Genomic DNA, 21806 nt, shown 5'->3' on the forward strand with positions numbered 1-21806 from the left:
CTTTGGTTAGCATCGAAGTGAATCCTTAAGATCACTTTAATCTTTAAAATCAGACAGAGGTTCTATAACTCATATCTGTAATGGGGTACAGTAATAAGCTCAGTTTACCAGTGGAGTAAGACATGTGTTCTACATCGAACAGCACTTGGCTGGTTTCCTGCATTAGAAAGTGGGTGCAGAGCAGCTTCCACTGTGGTCTGTGGACAATTCTTCATAGATTTCTTCTTTTTCAAGAATATTACTGGATGTGAGAAGAAAGTATCAGAGCCCTAAGAAAGTCTTGTCATTTTTTTGTCCTCATTCCTTTATTGCAGATAGATTGTAAAATACAGCTTAGCAAAAACTGAGCCAGTGTGTCCATAGCTACTGGTGATCATATTGAGTATTTACTGAAATAAATACGGATTTCCATATATGGATTTTCTTATGCATGTATGTATGTATGTATGTATGTATGTATGTATGTATGTATGTATACCACATGTATTGATAGGTACCTGCAGAAGCCAGAAGAGGGCATTGCATTTGCTGACTCTGAAATTTAGAGGACTGGTCTGAGATGCATGTGGGTGCTAGGAACTAAACCTTGAGTGTTCTACAAGAGCAGCCAGTGCTCTTAACCAACGAGCCCACTTACCAGCCCCCAGTACCTAGTTCTTGATCTTCATTGTCTTTTATATTTAACTTTTTTTCCTCTGAAACAGGGTTTCTCTATGTAGATCAGGCTGTCCTTGAACTCAGATTCACCTACCTCTGCTTCAAAGGTGTATACCACCACCACCACCACCACCACCACCACCACCACCACCACCACCACCACCACCACCACCACCACCAGGCTTGATTACACTTTCACAAATATGAGTCAGAGTTTTAAAAGAGGCAGAGCTAGTGCACACAGCTCAGGTAGAAGAGGTCAGACTCCTAAGCAACAGCCCAACGATAAGTTGTCTATTCACATAGGACTGCGTGTGCCTTGGCACTCTGTTCTCTCCGTCTCATTGCTTAGATAGTATGTTTACTTTTGATATGTGTTGTGTGCCTTGTGTGCTGCAGGTCACTTTTTTTTTTTTTTGGTTCTTTTTTTCGGAGCTGGGGACTGAACCCAGGGCCTTCCGCTTGCTAGGCAAGCGCTCTACCACTGAGCTAAATCCCCAACCCCCACTTTTTTCTTCAAGATTTATTAAATGTGAATACACTGTTGCTATTTTTAGACGCACCAGAAGAGGGCATCAGATTCTGTTACAGATGGTTGTGAGCCACCATGTTGTTTCTGGGAACTGAACTCAGGACCTCTGAAGAGCACCCAGCGCTCTTAACTGCTGAGCCATCTCTCCAGCCCATGCAGGTCACTTTTGAGTAGGATGCCTAGTCTTGTACATTGACCTGATTTTGTCGACATCTCTATTCAAGCTTTTAGTTTTGATATTTTGAGCAGAGAAGCACTGAGCACCATTGAAAAGGACGTAAAGGAAAACTGTGTACTGATGAAATCAAGACCATGGATTAGCGCTCTCTAGGAAGGTCCTGCCTCAGCCTTGTTTTGACTTGTTTTTAGAGTCCATTTTAAATACAGCGTGTCTGAAGAAAATGTCCATTAGTTAGCAGTACCTTTCCCTACTCGCTGGTTGTGATTGTCAGGGGGACAAAGTTCTAGAAAGCTTGCCAATGTCTTGTCAGTATCCTGTCCTGTTATTGATAAGCTACAAGACGGTTTCCTTTTACCACTGTGTGATGGTTGATTTCCTTTCTTTAAGGTGCTGATATTGATGCGTTGTGTGTTGCACCAAGACATGTTGATCGAAGTGATTTTTTCACCTCATTCTATGATAAATTGAAATTACAAGAAGAAGTGAAAGATTTAAGAGTATGTACATATTGGGGCAAGAAAGGAAGAGTAATGCCATTTAGTCTGTTGAGAAATGTTATTTACAGGTATAGGAGTCATTTCATTGAGCCGCCATACTTGCCAGGCAATGTTAAACACTCAGCATGCATTCGTCTTTGTATTTTACAGTAAAGCTAGGATGATAAACCTGTAAACGCCTTACAAATTGGGAAGCAGAAGCAAACACAATGAGTAATCTCTGAACAGCCACATTCCCTACAACAGCAGTGGAGAATTGTGAAGCCCCAGATATGGAGTGTTAAAAGTTCATAGCTAAGGACTTACTTTTGTTGGGCATTATGCTAAATTGTGTCGAAGGAATTTCAAGTGCCATATTTTAAAAAATAGCAATAGTAGCCACGTACGTAGCTTATCTGTAATCCTGGCACTTGGGAAGTAGAGGCAGCAGAGGCAGAAGTTCAGGGTACTCTCGCTGTATGGTTGGTTTGAGGCAACCTGATCTAATTGATTGAGACCCTGGCTCAGACAAACTAAGAAGAGGTAGTGGTAGCATTAACCTGGGCTTATGGTGGAGCTTCAGGAACTAAACATACTCACTTTCTCTTCAACAGGCTGTTGAAGAGGCATTTGTACCAGTTATCAAACTCTGTTTTGATGGAATAGAGGTAAGGTCTAGTCTTGGTGGGCAGATTTTGGTGTGGGCTATGCTAGATATTGGTCAATTTAGATAAATATTTGGTTTCCAGTAAGAATTTGTGAGTTGGTTAATACCAACAATTTTTTCTTTTTTTTTTTTTTTTTTTTTTTTGTCTTGGAAATGGGTGTCTGATCTTTGCAGAGCATGTGTGTTAGGTAGGTTCTTTTCTAACTCCAAGTGGAGGTGCAAGCAAAGGACTTAGGACTGGAAGCTACTGCAAAATAGTTCTCTGCTATTTTCTTCCCACGTGAACTTTGTTCAGGCAATAAGTATGCAGTCAGCCTTTCTACTTAGGCTACAGATAGGGACAGTGTGAGCTGACAGAGCTTTAAGTAGTTAAAGAGTTAGTCCCCCACGCCGCCTAGAGTTTTGGAGCACAGAGAGTTGTTGCCATAGAACTGATTCTGAGTTACTTCTATTGTAAAAGTAATGATGTCATGATAGTAATGTTGCTGAGTATAAAACTTGAGATACCGAAAGAATAACTTGCTGCCATTCTCTTAAAAATATAACTGCAGAGGTAGGTTTTGGAATCTATATAAGATGAAAGGTTGAACTGTTGGGTTTAATGAGTAGCCAAAAAAGTTAAATTTGGTTAAGAATTAAATCTGCATAGTTTTTGACTTATAGCCAGTGTTTAAACATAAAGATACCTATAATTAAAATACAACTATTTACCTAATGTTTTTTGCTTTCTCTTTATGTAAAAATAAATGTGAATATGTGAGTTCCTTCCTGAGATCATTGTGTATCTGCCTCATATTTTGCCCCTTTAAGTATGCAGCTATTACAGCTCCTTCGGATGCTAAACCAGAACTTAATCAGTGTACAAGCGTAGCAAAGTTAGTCCTTCTTAACTGTTACCTGTTGAAATGATGTGTGCTCTTAGTTAGGTTTTATGTCATATCACTGTTCCCCATGCTGTAGCCTCTGTTTAATATGTCTGTGTATACAGCATGGGCTTCTGGTGAGACTGTTGTAGCCATTGTAAGGTTTGTGGTCGATGAGAGGGCTTTAAGAACTTTTTTAAAATAGAAAATGCATAAAATTAGTTTGACAGATATGGAATGTTAGATTTTATTTTTGTTTTAGATTGATATTTTGTTTGCAAGATTAGCACTGCAGACTATTCCAGAAGATTTGGACCTACGAGATGACAGTCTGCTTAAAAACCTAGATATAAGATGCATAAGAAGCCTTAATGGTATGTAAAAGCCTGCTTCCTTTTGTGAAGTCAGAGGGCTTTTTGTAAAATAGAAAATAACAGTTTTTAAAACGTATGCTTTGTAATGAAGGTTTTTATAGCCAGTGTAAATGCATAATGGATATCATAAAACATTCTTTCCCCTGGAACGACGACAGAGCCATGTTTGGTAGTTGATTTGCTCACTGATGACCTTACACTTTTCCTTGTTATTGATGGTATATTAGATCCTTAGAAAGACTGACATTTATAAAGCTGCTAGTGATTGAGGCTTTGCTGTGTCGCCCTCATTAATTTGAACTTCATAGTTGCTTTGTAATCTTATCAGATAGTGAAAAGGCTTTTCTCTTTAAAAAAGCAATGTTAATATAGCTCATTGCCAGTACTTTAAGACAACTATTGGAAGCTTAGGTGGACTGACTCCTCAGCGAGTAGTCATGAGTTACAAGGTTGAGATTAGGCAGACAGCTAGGTGTGTGAGCTGTTGTTTGGGATGGTGCTTGGATCAGGAAAGAGCTACTTGCTTTTATGCCTTTAAACTCTGTTGAATTCACACAGTCATTCTACCAAATAAGGTTTTAATTGGAGGATAGTCTTAGAAAATTGTGATGACACTATCATAACACTTGTGAGGCTTAATGTTCTGTTTCTCTCACTCCTGTTAATCAGGTTGCAGGGTAACCGATGAGATTTTACATCTAGTACCAAACATTGACAACTTCAGGTTAACTCTGAGAGCCATCAAACTGTGGGCCAAACGTGAGTTCAGAATTTGTTGGCTAGCTTATTAAAAACATTTAAGCTCTTCATCAGCACTAACTTAATCTTTTTGCTTTTCCCTTATCAACAGGGCACAACATCTATTCCAATATATTAGGTTTCCTCGGTGGTGTTTCCTGGGCTATGCTAGTAGCAAGAACTTGCCAGCTTTATCCAAATGCAATAGCATCAACTCTTGTACATAAATTTTTCTTGGTATTTTCTAAATGGTATGTTTTTAGATTATATTACAATAAAATTGATTGTAGACACTGAAGTTTAGTCTTATTTCTGTGACATTTCTACAGCTGGTTTCAGATATCAATTTTAGTTTATGGGCTAAGGGTGTATAGCTCAGTGGTAGACTTCTTATCTGGCATGCACCAAGGCCTTGAGTTTAGTCACCAGTCCCGCCAAAAACCCAACCAGTTTCAGTTCAAAACACAGCTACCGAGTTGGGAAGAGACATTGTATGTGAAAAGGCAAACCTAAACTCCCTTTGTTTTTCCTAGTTCTGCCAGGGTCATAAGGCAGATAAAGCCTGTGCTGCTTGTGTGAGCCTACCCTCCAAATAAACTCTGACCTCTTAGCTCCTGTAATGTGTGCTGCCATCTTCTGTGTTAATAGGGTGGGAGAACTCATACACACTCCTTCCATCGGATTGCTCTGTCCATAGATTATTGTTTGTGTGGCTGTGTTTTACCTTCAGCTGGTCATTACCTTGGCAAAACCTTAAAGGTATCACTTCTATAAGAATTTTTTAAAGAGTATGTTAAGTGACTGAAAAATGTAGTCACTGGATCCTTCGAGACTCGTTAGCCCAGGAGAGATCCATTAAGGTCTCCTAATCAAGATACACATGTCGATGAGTAAGAGAAGAAAAGTCCAAGACACTGCTGATTTGTGGTAGTTACTTTGACACCAAGAGTTGGGGTTTTAGTCAAATATCTTAAGAGAGATTTGTCTTCCATGTTGCCAACACCTTCATTTCTTCATATGAAGAAAGAATTATTCCTTTGTAGTCATTTGGTAACAGACTCTGGATTTAATTTATAGCTACCACTCTTTCCAGCATAGTTCTGCTGCTTTGCCTTTGTCATGGAGAGTGAGGTGTGGTAAGGTTAGACGCAGACCTTCTTTTAAGTCAATCCATGAACATTTCTAGTAGGCCAGCTTGATTTATACTAAGCAAAAGAAGCATTTTTCATCTTTGATCTTTATGCCTGACTGAAGTATCAATACATTTTATAGCACGACTGTATTAGATACAGTAACTACAGGAAGCACTGTCCTTGCTCACTTTGACCGTTACGCCTAGCACCTTGACAATAGTTATGTCACTTCGCATATGCCCGTGGATGGGACTAGTGTGAAGGCAGGAGTTTTTACTTTAAATGGGATTAGCCTTGTTAGAGGTTGACATGAACACACTAGATATCTTGAGGTGGCACTTCTTTATTTGACTAGTCCTTTAATCAGTTCTTTGGCAGAGCAGATGTTTGACATGAGTTTGAGAAAGCTATCTTGATTTAATTTCCTAGAGGAGGATTATGTAAACAGAAAGGAATGAGAGGCTGTGGTGTATATGCCAAGTGAGTGAAGCAGGGTTGCACTCACAAATGCTGTATGTTTAACAGAAACGTTTAGATGCTAATGTCCAATAGTCTTATCAAGTGCTACAATCTTTTTGAACAGGGAATGGCCAAATCCAGTGCTATTGAAACAGCCTGAAGAATGCAATCTTAATTTGCCTGTGTGGGACCCAAGGGTTAGTGTATTATTTTTTCCCCTACAAATTCACACTGTTCAATAACAAAAGTCACCTGCATAAACAAGGAGGCCGCCCAGTTCTTCGCACCTATATTTCACTTGTTATAGATGACCTGCTCTCTAATTGTCCTCCGGTCTGAGAAGTGTAATGCTGTACCCTGTAAACCACATTTAATTGTACACAGTTGATACAGATTTCACTAACAACTTACTCAATATAGCACTATCTTGTAAGTCAAAGTTGTATGGGCATTTGTGCTTTAAAAAAAAAAAATAAAAGGATACTAAAAATCCCTGTATATTTTTTTATTTGATCCAAGTATTTTGTTGAGTTGGCTTGTTTTAGAAAGCTCTTGCATAGTGTCTTTACGCAGCATAGACTTCTAAGCAGCATCGCAGTGACCGTGCTGTAACTGTGGTCTGGGTTAGTGTTTCAGAGATGCGGAAATGTGTTAAGGAAGATTACCCATTTTGTTGAAAAGTTCCAGATAGCATTTACTGCTTATGCTTTTTAGGTGTTAGTAACATTAGCTTTCTTAATTGATAAGAGGAGTTCATTGGATTAGAAATGTAACAGGTTTTTGAGATCATACATTTTTAAAATTTGTTACTTATTACAATATCAAAATCTCTTAAGTCCTGTTGGGCTCTGCCCCACGCTGTGTGCTTTCGAGTTGCCTAAGCCTCAAGGCATTTAAGGGAGAGTGTAAGCTGTAGTTGCCTTTGTGGGGATGAACCACAGAGTGTACAGATGAGCAGTCACTAAATCATCCTGTTGTCTGACCGGCCCAGAGCTGCTCTGCCTGTGTTAATAAGCTTACACTGATATCGGAAAGTTGGAAGGACAGTCCCATCTTACTTAATGTGAGTTTTATAAGAACACTTGAAAGTGTAATTTTGCAGGCGCTCATTTATGCTGCCAAATGCAGAAAAGCAGTAGATTGCAACTACATTTTCTGTTTTGCTTTGTTTTTGCCAGCAGGTCCATGCAGTCAGGTTGCAAGGTAGCCATACCTCCATCATGGGAGCAGACTGTTGACAAGATCTTTCGTTCTGTAAATTCTATGAAACAGTCTCTTGACATGTGTTTTATTTCTCAACTCCAGCTATGAGTGAAGTAAAATGTAATCATTGGTTCAGTTTAACAAGGGGTAAAAGTCCAAGTATCTGTTGTATATGTACTTGAAGAAACTGATTGGCTGTTGTTGTATGTAGGTAAACCCCAGTGATAGGTACCATCTTATGCCTATAATTACACCAGCATACCCACAACAGAACTCCACGTACAATGTGTCCGTTTCAACACGGATGGTCATGGTTGAGGAGTTTAAACAAGGTAAGTGTTTCTGCTTCTGCTCTACTTCATACCCGAAGGGTCTGCCTACTGCTGCCGACCCAGCAGTCAGCTGGTTGTGCCATTTAATTGAATTGCCAGACTGGGTTTGTGCGTTTGTTTTTGATTATGCATTGGAGAGTAACTGAACAGTGTTTAAGCAGTTTACTCTGACTGTGTTAGAGAATGAAGCAGCAGTTAAAGATTTGGACATTATGGCTTGATTCAGGGCTCTGTCAGAGCCTTAGAACATCAGAGCTGATGCCATTTCGTCCTCCTGGGTTACTCAAGGCGTGTACAGGCTTTTTACACTGCTAGGAAAAGAACTTGGAATGTGGTTGGGAAAACTGCCTTTGAGAAGATCCTTATCTAAATTTATTATAAATTTAAAGGTATTACTAGTTGCCTTAATTCCTCAAAGACCAAAATGGCTAAAGGCATCAGAAAAGGCTGTGTACCATCTTCAGCTTTAAGTCGACTACTCTTCCACACAAGGAAGGTTTTTAATGGGAAAGACGTCTTGGCCATTTAGAGATGGCAGTCACTTGATTTTAAAAGGCAGAAACGTTATATGGGGAACTCAGGTAACTACTGTGCTTCACTTTGAGCCTTCCTGTGAGCATGACATTGTACTAATAGTGGCACTTTACCAGAAATGTGGCTCTCAGGAAATTCCCCAGTGCGTTTGCAGTACCCATGAGAATGTACTCTAGGGTTATGAAGTAGAACTTCCATTGGCTAATGTTTAGGACTGTAGTGAATGCATGTGGGATGTTTAAATTATTTAACATTCTAGATTGCTAGGTTGAAACATACAAATATTCTAATATGTTTTTAATTTAGGTCTTGCTATCACAGATGAAATTTTGCTGAGTAAGGCAGAGTGGTCCAAACTTTTTGAAGCTCCAAACTTCTTTCAAAAGTACAAGTATGTATTTTAAGGCATGTCAGCCATGTTGCTCTTAAGTAGTGGTTTAACAGTGGCATATGTGATATTTCCTCTTGCCAGATAGTGAACAAGTCTCTCTCCGGTGTCTCTAGAATTTTCCTTATCGTCATAAAGGACTTAGCATTTTTAGTAAACTTTTTCCTTTATCAGTACAGTGTGTTAACCTCACACTTTTGTTGCTTGATTAACTAGCAGTCCTACTGTGTGTCAGCATCCTTAGTTCTTCTAGGTCTGTCACTTATGACCAGGATAGTGTCTGCACCTTAGTAGACAGGTGAATGCTTAAAAAGTTAAGGTTCTCTCTCAAGAAACTTCTATGTCTAATTCTGAAAGCTTACTGGGATAGTTTAGAACGTGCACAGACCTAATGAAATGTCGGTGTTTGGCTGATTACATGTTTTTAATAATTAGTAGCACATTTTCCCCTTCAAAAATATGTCTGCGAATAGTTTTCTAACAATTTAAGTGGGTATAATTTTTATTAATGTCTTTAATATAATGCTTTTAATACCTTAGAGGTTAAAACCTCATGAATTGTGCTGTGTTGAAAAATGTAAGTTACAATAAATCTTAAAGAAAGAACAAAACCACATATGGACTCGAGCTTTATTTGCCCTGGGCTGAAAATTAAGCGAAGTCCCACTTAAATTCTTGCTTTAATGCTTGAGACTTTCCTGACCATTTTTATGTTGGACTGTGTTTTGTTACAATAATTTAAGCAAAACTATTTTATACCTTTCCCAAATTAAAAGTAAGAATGATGACCTCCATGATGTCTCCGTGTTTTGTTTCTGTATCTTGCATGAAATGCAGTGATGGAGTCAGTTTACCTGTTGTGTTCGGGGAGCGCTATGTTGTCAGAGTCGGAGCAGCATAGTACTGCAGTGCTCGCACTCACGCCCGTCTCTAGAGCTGTCGGTCTCATCGGCACATCATTGTGTTTCTTTAATGTTGAGGGAATAAGTGGCCATCATTAGGAATCGTATGTGCCAACCCTTGGAAAACACCATACTTGAGACATGGTCAGATCTAAAAGAATAAGGCCTGGACAAGTAGAGACGAGTTGTTCTGTTGCCTTTCCTGTCTCACATCTGTAGTTAGAAGAGCTGGAGAAAGATGGATTTCTGCTTCATTAGCTCGGCCTTGAGGGAAGGTGAATGAATGTAGCATTGACCACACCATGCTTTTACACTCGGGCACTGCTCGGATTGAGAGACACATGCTGGTGGGTCTTCATCACACCCGAGTCTTTGCTGTAGCTCCTGGAAGGTCTTGGCTGGCAAGAGGGTTAGTAATACTGAGACCTGAGGCAGTCATCCTTTAAAACCTACAAAGAGGAGGCTGTAGCGACAGGTTTGTTTCACAGCATTTTAAACCCAAATACCCTGGAGAACGTAAGAGCTAACTGCTCCACAAGCATGCCCATCAAAACACAGCGAGGACGGCATTGGGCTTATAAAGAGGTAGATTGGAGCAGTTTAAACGACTCGTCTCCATGGAAACACATTACACTGTAGCCGGAAGTAAGATTCTTAGTTTGCTGTAATCCAGACCTAGAAGAATTGTGGCTGCTGACACCCAGATGGGGTTTGTGTGAAGCATGCCTTGAAAAGTGTTACCTTTTCATTACTTAGAATTTTAAATTGTGTGAAATACTCCTGTATTCTTGGAAGGAAGGGGGACCATAAGCGGGATCTCATTCACCGTAATGTAAACTCATCCATTTTCAAACAGTGGGCTGGGGTTTGTCTGAAGAGAGGAATGGCATTGTATTGTAAACTTTTAAGGTTTCAAATAAATACTCTTATTTTGATAATTGTAGCTTGTTAAGTAACAGTAAATCATGGGCATTAGGAAAGGTGACTAGTGGTCATCTTAGGCATGTCACGAGGATCAGGGAGGAGTGTACTAGGAAAGTAAGTGCAATGAAAGATGTGTGAAAACTGGTCTTAGGGTTGCTTATAAAATCTGAGTTTACTTGGACACACTTAAATCTCACCACATGGGAGGGAGGCAAAGGCAGGAGGACCACGATTTCAAGGTCAGCCTGGCCAACATAGCGAGTTCCAAATCAGCTTGGAATATATGAGCATTCCTGTTCCCAACAGAAAACCAGCAGCAGCAAGACACCTTTAGTGAACTGTAATTCTTGCTTATGGATTTAAAGAGAATGATAAGGATTTTGACTAAGGGGGTTGGGGATTTAGCTCAGTGGTAAAGCGCTTGGCCCTGGGTTCGGTCCTCAGCTCCGAAAAAAAAAAAGAAAAAGAAAAGAAAAAGGATTTTGACTAAGATAGGTTTTTCTTTCAGTGCTTGGTATCTGAGCTGTCATCTACCCAGGTAAAGTACTGAGATGGCTTGGCCGAGAGACCAACTTACAGAATGCTTTTTTGGTAAATAACCATAACAACTTAAGTATTCTTACAAATTTTTATTAGGAAATCACTCTACAAGCTGAGGCATGTTCTTAGCCCTAGAACATTCTTAAATAAATTTTAATTCATTTAATTCATATTTGTATCTCTATAAACTCTTAGGGGAAGGTAGTAACAACGGTATTGACCATGTATTTTCTTGGAGATGTTTTTGAACTGGTTGGTACCTGGCAGGCATGGAGGGACATTTTGGAGGACTACACAGTAGTCTAGAGATGCTTCCGCTCTGAGGGGAAGGTCTTGAGATTCTCGGGAATTGCATACCAGCCCTCGTGTTGTTAAAATGCAGAGTTTGGGACTAGAAGGATTCTCAGCATTAGGAACACTGGCTGCCCTTCCAGAACATCTCAGATCAATTTCCAGAACCCACATGGCTGCTTACAACTGACTGTTAACTCCAGTTCTAGGGGACCCGTCGCCCTCTTCTGGCCTTTGTGGGCACTTATGTACACAGTACACAGACATACGGAGGCAAGATGCCTATACATAGAAAAGTAAAATACATAAAAGTGCAGATTCTTTTTAAGAAAACTAATTGGAGGTTTTCGGTGTCTTGGAGAAGTCACTGCTTTCTCTTGTGTTAAAATATTTGCAGCTTTTCTTTTAAACTAATTGATTTTATATCAAGTTTATTAAAATATAGCTACATAAAATTCATCCCATAAATCTTGTTATGAGGTATTTATATGTAAATATGTATGTGTGTCTAAGTATACAGAGAAGAAGAAACTTTACCCCCTTCTGTTGGGATGTCCTGAATAGGCAAGTTGAAGTATAGCCTTCAAAAATTTGAATTACCAACAAAATTGTGTTGCAAAATGGATTGCATATTTTTGAGTTTGTAAACAAAGTACTGTGCATCATTTAGTCCTGCTGAAGACCTGGGTGTTCCAATAAGAATATTAATTTTCAGGGGAGTGAAGGGGAAAACGTCTTTGTTGTTTGCTAGGTATGGTGATGCTGGTCTGTAATCCCAGCACATGGCGGGCGGAGGCAGGAGGATCACGTGCCTGTCCAGCCAGAGTAGTAATTAAGTCGCTTTAACTGTACCAGGATAGAACTGGAAAAGCTGTGGGGTGGGAAACTTAGGCAGCTTCACTCTTGTAAGGCTCTGTATGTGTGTCTGCCCTGGTAGCTGCTACACCTCTCTCTTTGACCCAGTAACCCAGAAATGTGATTAAGCATGACAGGACTTTGCTTGATTTGTATGATTCCTAGTTCCAGTTTCTCGGTACACAAAATACATGAACTTTGAGTGCTTTTATGGGACTCTAAGTGGTTTGTACGTGGCTTGTTTGAACTAATGCTGACCAAATGGGAAAAGAAGTACAATTCTGTGGCTGTGGACAGCCTGGCTCCATAGCTGGCCATAGTTCTTACTCTGTAGCTAGCTGCACCTCATTTCTGCGTGTCTTGGGCTTTCTTTCTCTCTACTTTATAAATTTCTGATAATTTAGTTAAATTTAGACATTACTTTTCCACAAAGAAAAATGCCATTCTGTTGTCCAGGTGGCATGTATTTCTAAGCTGTGTTTGGAGTTGCAAAGTTGTGAAGAGTTTGAATTGCCTTCCTCATAGATGGGCTTACTGTGGATGGTAGTTGTGTCTGATTCCTAAACCTTTGTGCTTTGACTGGCGACATTACCTGGAAGGTGTGAAAGAGCAACAGAAGGTTCTCAGACTTTTCAGACTGGATTATGCTGGCACCTTCCTGTCTAGTAGCCACTAGTTAATAATATCAGTTTGCTTTTGAGGTAAAGCTTCTTATGTAAAATGCAGCTTGCAGTATTTAAAAAAGACATTCTGTTATTAGTTTAAGAGAAAAGAATAGTAATTTAGTTGCATTTGCTTTCAGAAATAATAAGAATAAATACTTGTCCATGGAGATACTTTTCAAAGTCTAAACTTGGAATGTCTACATTTCGATGTGATTTAAGTTCTCAGTAGAAATCCCATTTACCTCTCAGGACAGTCTTGCCGCAGGCAGGTAGCCGGTGCAGTGGTTGCTTATGCCAGCAGCTTGGGTAGGTGGAGGGGCCGACTCCAGAGCAGCTCAGTGCTAAATGCCATGTGATGTTACTGGAAGCCTGATGTGCTTGGTGTATTTTTGAAGTCAGCTTTTATAGTGTGTATATTAATGATTATTTTTGTGTCAAGAGCCTTGTTTTTTGGTTTCCATGAAATCGTTTTTCTTTTGATAGGTTGAGCGCAATTGAGCGCCTGTATTAATTTTCTAGGTAGAACACTGTTGGAGTGTTGAGCAACATGAGTTACCATGTAATGTTTTTGTCAACCTTGAAAATTCAGATACTCTTTTGTAATTATTCATAGTTTGTTGTTGTAGAAAATCTAACTTGCCTATAGTGAAACTATGGAATTTAGCTTACATGATTTTATGTGCACACTGATTGGAAACCCCCTTGTTGAATCAATGTTGGCCTATAAGTGTGAGGAACCTTATTACATTATGGTTATAAGATCCAGCACAAAGCACATAAATAAAGTAAATAGCATGTTGTCTTTATCTTCAAAGGCATTATATTGTACTTCTAGCAAGTGCGCCCACGGAAAAGCAGCGTCTGGAATGGTGAGTAGTAAGAGGAGGCTGTCCCCGACATGACTCAGACAGCTCAGCCCACAGGTGGGAGGCAGCTGCTGCTCACGGAGCCTGCTGACTCACTGCGTGCGTGTGTGCGTGCGAGCGTGCGTGCAGTGGAGAGACCACGGCTCACTTCTGGACTGTGTTTGGTGCTGCTTAGCTTAGTTTGCTGACGTTCATGCCTGACAGATTTCTCATAACTATTTTTGGATAGAGTTACCCAGTTCTCTTTTTTCATCCAGTTTGTCATTTTTTTGGTAGATCCTAAGTCTCATAGTTTTATCTTTGGGGGGAATGTATGTATTTTATATGTGTATGTATTTTATACACACACACACACACACACACACACACACACACACGTGTATATGTACATGTATATATATATAATTATATTATGTTTAACTTGATTTTATATGACTTTTCATAGAATCTGTTATTAATATTAATGACATTTGTCTAGGGTGGGCTTGGTGGAATCAAAAATTCGTATCCTGGTTGGAAGTTTAGAGAAGAATGAGTTTATTACACTGGCTCATGTGAATCCCCAGTCATTTCCAGCCCCCAAGGAAAGTCCTGATAGGTAAGTATGTTTCCCATTGGATTCCATGCCTACCCTTGCACCTCGTGTGGATGTGCTCATAGGCACTTTGAGGTTGACTTTTGAGACAGGTTGTAGCCTGGATCTGCCTGGAACTTGTGATCTTTATGTCTCAGGCTGGACTTTTCTGGGCTTATAGGCATGTGCAACCATTTCCTTCTGGAGGGAGACTATATCTGGCTTTGCTTTTTGCTGATGATCTATCTGCAGCTTACTGGGTTTTTTTTTTTTTTTTTTAATTCATTTTTTGGTCTGTTTTATAAGGATCCACAGAGATGCTCTTGATAATATATCTGAAGTTGTTTGATTTTTAACTTGCTGACTTCTGGATATAACTTTCATCAGGAAGTGTAGTGTGCCTTAGTTTCTCAGTATTCTGTGGTTTACCAATTGGGTTGATCTTAAGTTTTTTCCTATTAATTTAGCATTTATATCTGTGTTTTCCTTCTAGAAGAATTAGCACTGAAATAGATTTGTTTTCTCCAGTAATAGTCCTTGATAATGAAGTCTGTTTTCTGATTGGGTATTGATATTCTGTACATCTGTCCTAATGCTAATGAGTATTTCTAACATTCCTTCAGTTTTATACAGTAATTGTAGACTGTTCTACCAAGCATCTATCTTTGCTCTTTATTTTGAGGGGATATATTTGATTTGATTCAGGATGGAATGTGGACCATTGCAGAGACGGGTAAATGGGAAGTAGGCTCACCTGGTTGTTTGGTAAATGAGAAGTAGGCTCACCTTGTTGTTCTGGGTCTTAGAAGTTAGCTGCTGCTTTTTTGGTGCTCTTTGGAATTCGGAATGAAAGAGTGATAAGTTTTGCAGAAAGGATGATCAGGAAGTCGAGGTTAAGGTCACTTGAGTTGGCTCTTGAGTTTGAGTATTCTAGTGAAATAGAATTAATATTTTTCCTTTGAATCATTTAAAGGAATTATTTGAATTTGGTTTTTGAGATAAAGTCTTGTATATAGCCCAACCTGGCCTCAAACCTATGATCCTCCTGTTTCAGCCTCCAAAGAGTTGGGATTACAGGCATTTTTTGACCAAGGCTATTTGGAAAGTACAAAACGATATTTTTGAGGCAGGGGTCATACTGTATAACTCACTGAGACTCACTGTGTAGAGCTGGCTGGCCTGAAGCTCACTGAGATCACCTGCCTCTGACTCCCAAGTGCTGTGATTAGTGTGTGTACCACTATGCCCATCAAAAGTTCAGAGTTTATATATAGTAATTATGTATATGTAGCACTTTCCAAAAAGCATTATGCTTCCTACCCCATACCCCTTTTATATTTGAAACACATTTAATAGGTATTAGTGCTATGAATACTATGGACTCATCAGTGTAAACACAATGTACGAGCATTGCTTGGGAAGTTTACTTGCATAGTGGTGGCCTAGATGGCAGGTATGGTGAGGTCAGGCTTCTTGTGAAGGGGTTGGGCCTTAGAGCTTATTTACTTATACATCTGAATTTCATTTCCCACATACCTTACCTAGACTGTCAACCCATCATCAACAGCATGCTCTCCTGAATCCTAATGGCCTGTGCTAATGTTCTTTGCAGGGAAGAATTTCGCACAATGTGGGTGATTGGTTTAGTGTTTAAAAAAACTGAAAACTCTGAGAATCTCAGTGTGGACCTCACCTATGATATCCAGTCTTTCACAGACACAGGTATGTATGTCTTTACTTAAGGAACTCCTCGGTGTTTCTTGATGTACATAGCCATGCTTTTTATAGTAATTGAGCACTGAACAATAATCATTAGAGTAACCTTAGTACATTCAGTACTGTAAAATAAATAACTTCTTTGTGTTAGGCCTTAAAGTTAGGTGAGACCATTTGTAATTTGATATGTCCATATTTTGAGACAAACACATTTCAATCATCTTGAAGCTTAGAGCTTGAAGCTGAAATTTTGGTAACTTGAAGACATTTAATTTTTGGTAAAGATCGGCCAAGGGATTATTACTATCTCATATAGGGAGCAGGCAGCTATGTCTGTATGTCGGATGAACTTGGGTTCCTGGGTAAAGATGAGATGTGTTGGTTGAAAGCTTTAAAGTGAGCTGTCACAGTCTCTGTGATTTGTGTTTGAATATACACAGCAATTCAAGGAGTTTGTGAGCCTTACAGGGATGCCAGCATGTTGTCCTAAAGCACTAATTCTCTTTAGAACATTTTCTAGATTTCACACTTTGAAACACATTAAAAGTTACTTTGACACCAATTAATTGTAGTGAGGAGAGCTACAATTGTAATGTAGTAATATTCTCTGTTCTGCTGTTTTGCTTTCTGGAATCTGGGTTATACCAAACCCCAGGAGTTCTCTCCTCCTCTGACCTGCCTGGGAAGTGATGAGCCTTATCTCCAGCCAAGCCACATTGTCCTCCTGTCAGTCCCTGACTAGTCTGCATGTGTGAAGAAGTCCATGGAAGGAAGGCCACTGGCTGGGAGGGTGTGAAAAGCTGATGAAGGAAGGCACAGGCAGACAGAACTGACCAGACACTCACTGTAAGAAAGGAGCGAGCGAGCCACAGTCCTTTAAGTACTGCTAGGAGGACGGTACTGGCTCCTCTCAAGGCCCATCTGAGAGACACTCAGACCTCTTCTTAGGTAGTAGAATTTACAACATAAGTTTTTCAGACTGGCTGTTTGTGTAAGGTACCCTGGTCATTAAGGTTTCTGAGACACCATGGGTCTGATATCAAATGACCATGCTTACATAGTGACTGTCCAGTTCATGCAGAAGAAAGGGCTAAGTTCTGCTTGTAATTTACAGTACACGATCTTCTTCCTTCATTATAACCTGTCATTGTATATTTTGGGACTAGAAAGATAATGAAGTTAGGGGAGCAGCAGGGTCTGGAGCGTAGTTCGGTGATTATAGAGCAGTTTTCAGGCAATACTTGTTACTTAGACACAGTGAATTCAAGCCAGATATGTAGTGCTACTTAGTATTAGGGCTTTCTTTTCAAAATATTATATGAAGATTTATTTTATGTGTGTATAAACAGTGTGTGTGCGCCTGATGCCTACAAAGACCAGAGAGGGTGTCAGAGCCCCTGAAACTGGAGTGATGGATGGTTGTAGGTTGATGCGGAGTAGGTACGGAGAACTGGCAGGCCATTTCTGTAGCACCAGACTGTTTTGTAGCTAGGTCTTGATGGCAATCTTAGGAAAGCTCTATGTTAGGAATGTAGAGGTCTGTGGATCTGACCATGACCTCATCTCCCTTGTCTTCTGTGGTTCCTGCTCAGGGTATGTGGTTTTTGGGTTTTTTCTTCCTGAAATACTGTTGGACCCAGGTACTGTCTGCTTAGCTTTGCACTAAAGTCATTTGGGTTTGGGGGTAGGGTTTTGCTCTGTGGCTTAGGGTCTGTCGGATGGCAGCTCAGTGTCCTGTTCACCTGTCTTCAGAGTCCTTACAACCACCTGACAGTCATGTTGCTCTGTTCTCTCCACTGGATTCTGCAGCTTGCTTGTGCTTTTTCCTGCTGTTTCCAGTGGCTGCAACAGTTTTATAGTTGTGCAAACTGTTTTTTTTGTTTTTTTTTTATGGCTTGACTGAATCTCCCTCCCCCTTTTGTTTTTTAAATGTAGCCCAGGCTGCCCTTGGATTTACTATGAAGGTTAAAATTACCTTCAACTTGTTCTTGTATCTTCATGGAGACATGAAGGGGTTTTTTTTGTTTTTGTTTTTGTTTTTTGTTTTTTTTGGTTTTTTTTCTTTTCTTTTTTCCGGGGCTGGGGATTGAACCCAGGACCTTGTGCTTCCTAGGCAAGCGCTCTACCACTGAGCCAAATCCCCAACCCCTGACATGAAGGGTTTTGTTGGGTTTTTATATATAGGTGTTGTACCACAGAACCTCACCCTCACTTAAATGTTCCCATTTTGAGGTGCTGTGATCTAAATAATTTGTATTTATTGGTAATATTTCATTTTGAGCCACAATGTTGCTTTTCATAGAGGAAAAAAATGCAGTTTTACATTGAAAATTCTTTTTTATGGTTTTGGGTTTTTATATTAATGTCTTATGTAGCTCTGGCTATCCTGGAACTCACTTGTAAATCAGGCTGGCCTTGGATCCGTCTACCTCCTTGGAGCTGGGATGTAAGGTGTGTGCCACCACACCCTGTCTTACTGTATGGGTTAGTTAGGAGTGTCTGTGTGTAGAAGTGTGTTTGCTGAGTTACCTGTACTCACAGACAGGGCGTTAGATCCCCTGAAGTTGGAGTTACAGGCAACTGTGAGCTACTTCATGGGTTCTGGGCTGCAGACTCAGGTCCTCTTCACAAACAGCACTGGCTCTTAACAGCCAAGCCTCCAGCGGTTCATGGCTGGAGAAGTATGGTCAGGTGGCTTCCTGCTGTCTGACCGTCACTGGGCGGCAGCAGGGGTTCTTTCCCAGGATCAGAGTCTTAGACTTTGTGGGAGACGGAGAGAGGTAGATGTACAGAGTACTTTGCATTCCGATATTTTCTCTTGCTTCTTATTGGCACCAAGAGAGTTAGTGTGCTAAAGGATTGAGTGCATTTGCTCTTCCTTACTTGCATGACTTGACCACCATTGGATGACAGCAGACTAGGGACAGGCAGTGGAGAAGGTTCCCACTTACATTACTTTCTTCTGGATGAATTTAAACACGCCTGTATTAAACCGTTTTCATTGTTTGTAACAATGTCTGTTGTGTAGTTTATAGGCAAGCAATAAACAGCAAGATGTTTGAGTTGGATATGAAGATCGCAGCAATGCATGTGAAGAGAAAGCAGCTCCACCAGCTGCTGCCAAGTCATGTGCTTCAGAAGAGGAAGAAGGTATGTCAGAAAGGAGTTGATGGCACCCGCCACCAGTGCAGTGCTGTGTACCTGTGCCAGCTGGTTTGTCCAGACTCCGTCCCTGTGGGACGGCCGCTATTGACTGAGCACAGCATCTGACAGGCTAGTCAGTTTGTGAAATCTTGCTCTCAGCACTGTGCTCCTGTACTTGTCTTCATTACTGGATAGGGGTTAATGTGACACTTGAACACCCTGAGTTTGTATATGCCATTCTCTCAGGAAGAAAAATACCTTTAAAGTTTCACACACGTGTCTAAACTTGTAGAAGAACAAAGTTGTCATTACATGTTCAACTGTACTTCAAAGAAGGAAGATGTCTTCTTGTTTACTATAGAGTAGGTGTTGAGTTCAATTCCCAGCAGCCACATGGTGGCTCACAACCATCTGTAATGAGGTCTGATGCCCTCTTCTGGTGTGTTTGAAGACAGCTACAGTGTACGCATATAATCAATCTTTTTTATTTTTTTTTTTAAGAATATCACTCTCACTGGTCACCAGAGGTAAAGTATTGTAGTGTGTCCCCCCCCCCCCCCCCCCCCCCGGAGCTGAGGACCGAACCCAGGGCCTTGCGCTTGCTGGGCAAGCACTCTACCACTGAGCTAAATCCCCAACCCCATAGTGTCTTATTCTGATGTTTCTATTTTGAATGACAGAATTTTAAACCTTCTTGTCTTGAATGTATCGACACATAGAAAGAGTGACTTGGACATGTGCCTGGCAAATAGTAAATAAATAATGAAGCTAACATCTGTTATTAATGCCAAGGTCAGTTACAGCTTAGGAGTGGGCAAGTACAGAGATACCTGGCCCTGATAGTTTCAGGTGACTGCTTTGTCAGATGAGTCTGACTGTGTAACTCAGCCTAGACTCCTGATTGCTGGGGTCAAGTCCATTCATCAGTTCATCCCCACACCTGACCTCAGAAGGAAATGCCATTGGAAGTTACTTGAATAGGTCATGTCATCTTTGAAGGCTTTCAGCACTGCTGAGGCCCAATCGTGGGATCCCTGCTAAGCACATGCAACCATCCCAGCCACACAGCAGTCTGAGAGGAATGTGTTCAAACACGTTCCCTGTAGTTAAAACATGGAAACCCTGTTTTCAAAAGTGAATGTAAGCAATTAGTCTGTGTTCTTTTTTTTTTTTTTCTTTTTTTCGGAGCTGGGGACCGAACCCAGGGCCTTGCGCTTCCTAGGCAAGCGCTCTACCACTGAGCTAAATCCCCAGCCCCTTAGTCTGTGTTCTTTAATTCTTGGCAATAGCAATTTTAAAAACTCTTAACAGCTATTACACAGGTTTTCTAGAACCATGGGTTTTTATTAGCTTTTAAAGTCTTATTATTAAATGACCATGTGACTAATTGTTTTACAGCTCTAATTGGGTTTTCCTGTTCATTTTTCTTATACTTTAAGGCTATGCTTACCTAAAATTAAACTGTAGGTAGTATTACTAACCAGGAATCTCCTGTTCACAGTTTGACCATCCAACAAAGTAACTGTCACATGTGTGTCTGTGGACACACACTGATGAGGAGGTAGACTGTCACTCAGGTTCAGATGTTCTTGACCGTTTTTGACTTTACTTTTTGTTTATAGTAGTTTGATCCTTTCTACTTCCCTGTTTGAAAGAATTTATATTGTTCATTCCACTTCATTTTCTACTGTGAAAATGGACTCTGAAGGTGGAGTAAAACGAGCAGCTTGCTACTTTGTGTCTGTATCTGTCCCACAGTAGGAAACCTAAAGTAGAGGCCCATGTGTCCTGTGCCCCCTCTAAAAAGTATAGTGGCCATCTTAGATCTCTTGCTTTCAAAGATCTTTGCTGATAAGATAGTGATGGTTGGTAAAAAATGGTTTTTGTTTGGGAGGAAATTGGGAGGTTGAAGCAGGATTGCCTAAGCCTAGGGATTAAAGCAAATGAGGGCAACGTGTGACCCTTTTTGTTTGTTTGTTTTGTTTTGTTTTTGAGGCAGGGTTCCTCTATCCCTTGCTGTCCTGGGACTTGTTCTGTAACCCAGGCTGTCCCTGAACTCAGATGCTGCTCCCTCTGCCTCTGGAGTGATGAGATTGAAGGTGTGCTCCATTATGCACAAGCCCAGCTTTGTGACCCTTTCTGTTAGAAGAATGTGTTGATTCACACAGTATGAATTTAGAACTAAGTAGAGTGTCCATATCAGATAGTTAGGTCAAGAAGTACATGACCCTCTCTATCTATGCTGTTTATAGTCCTCGTGGCATGCAGCATTTTTATAATTTGTTATGAGTGCGTTTCAATAGAAATCATAAATGTGGTAAATCATTCCTTTTTTTTTTTTTTTTTTTTTTGGTTCTTTTTTTCGGAGCTTGGGGACCGAACCCAGGGCCTTGCGCTTCCTAGGCAAGCGCTCTACCACTGAGCTAAATCCCCAACCCCGGTAAATCATTACTTAAAAACATAAAAATTAAACTTTTCTTGGTTGCAGCATTCAACAGAAGGAGTCAAGTTAGCAGCTCTGAATGACAGCAGCCTTGACTTGTCTATGGACAGTGATAACAGCATGTCTGTGCCTTCACCCACCAGTGCTATGAAGACCAGTCCATTGAACAGTTCTGGCAGCTCTCAGGGGTAAGCAAAGGGAGGCGGGAGGGGATGACGCGTTTGTTGACTAAATACAGTGGAGGGTTCTAAAGTTTATTCTAACTTAAGGTTTTCTAAATTTGTTTTTATTAGTATTAGTTATGCAAGCTGGTAAATTTCCTTGGAGTCTATGAAGTATCTGGTCATAG

General features: G+C 40.3%; 1 protein-coding gene and 1 non-coding gene across 16 annotated transcripts in view; one reads left to right on the top strand and one right to left on the bottom strand.

Annotated features, from left to right (window-relative positions):
* Window positions 1-21806, top strand: part of Papola (poly (A) polymerase alpha) — a 53136-nt gene that overhangs the window by 19431 nt on the left and 11899 nt on the right. For all 15 annotated transcript variants that reach the window (XM_039112397.2, XM_039112394.2, XM_039112391.2 and 12 more), the window contains 13 exons: window positions 1758-1867; window positions 2461-2514; window positions 3639-3750; window positions 4420-4509; window positions 4601-4739; window positions 6205-6277; window positions 7495-7615; window positions 8456-8540; window positions 13530-13583; window positions 14059-14178; window positions 15767-15876; window positions 18899-19020; window positions 21503-21645. In XM_039112397.2, coding sequence (XP_038968325.1) covers window positions 1758-1867; window positions 2461-2514; window positions 3639-3750; window positions 4420-4509; window positions 4601-4739; window positions 6205-6277; window positions 7495-7615; window positions 8456-8540; window positions 13530-13583; window positions 14059-14178; window positions 15767-15876; window positions 18899-19020; window positions 21503-21645 — 1333 coding nt within the window. The remainder of the gene's footprint in view (window positions 1-1757; window positions 1868-2460; window positions 2515-3638; window positions 3751-4419; window positions 4510-4600; window positions 4740-6204; window positions 6278-7494; window positions 7616-8455; window positions 8541-13529; window positions 13584-14058; window positions 14179-15766; window positions 15877-18898; window positions 19021-21502; window positions 21646-21806) is intronic.
* Window positions 17942-18022, bottom strand: Trnap-agg18 (transfer RNA proline (anticodon AGG) 18). The gene has a single exon. It is a non-coding gene; the product is annotated as a tRNA-Pro (tRNA).

The sequence above is a fragment of the Rattus norvegicus genome, chromosome 6, assembly GCF_036323735.1.
Source record: "Rattus norvegicus strain BN/NHsdMcwi chromosome 6, GRCr8, whole genome shotgun sequence".
NCBI classification, from domain to species: domain Eukaryota; kingdom Metazoa; phylum Chordata; class Mammalia; order Rodentia; family Muridae; genus Rattus; species Rattus norvegicus.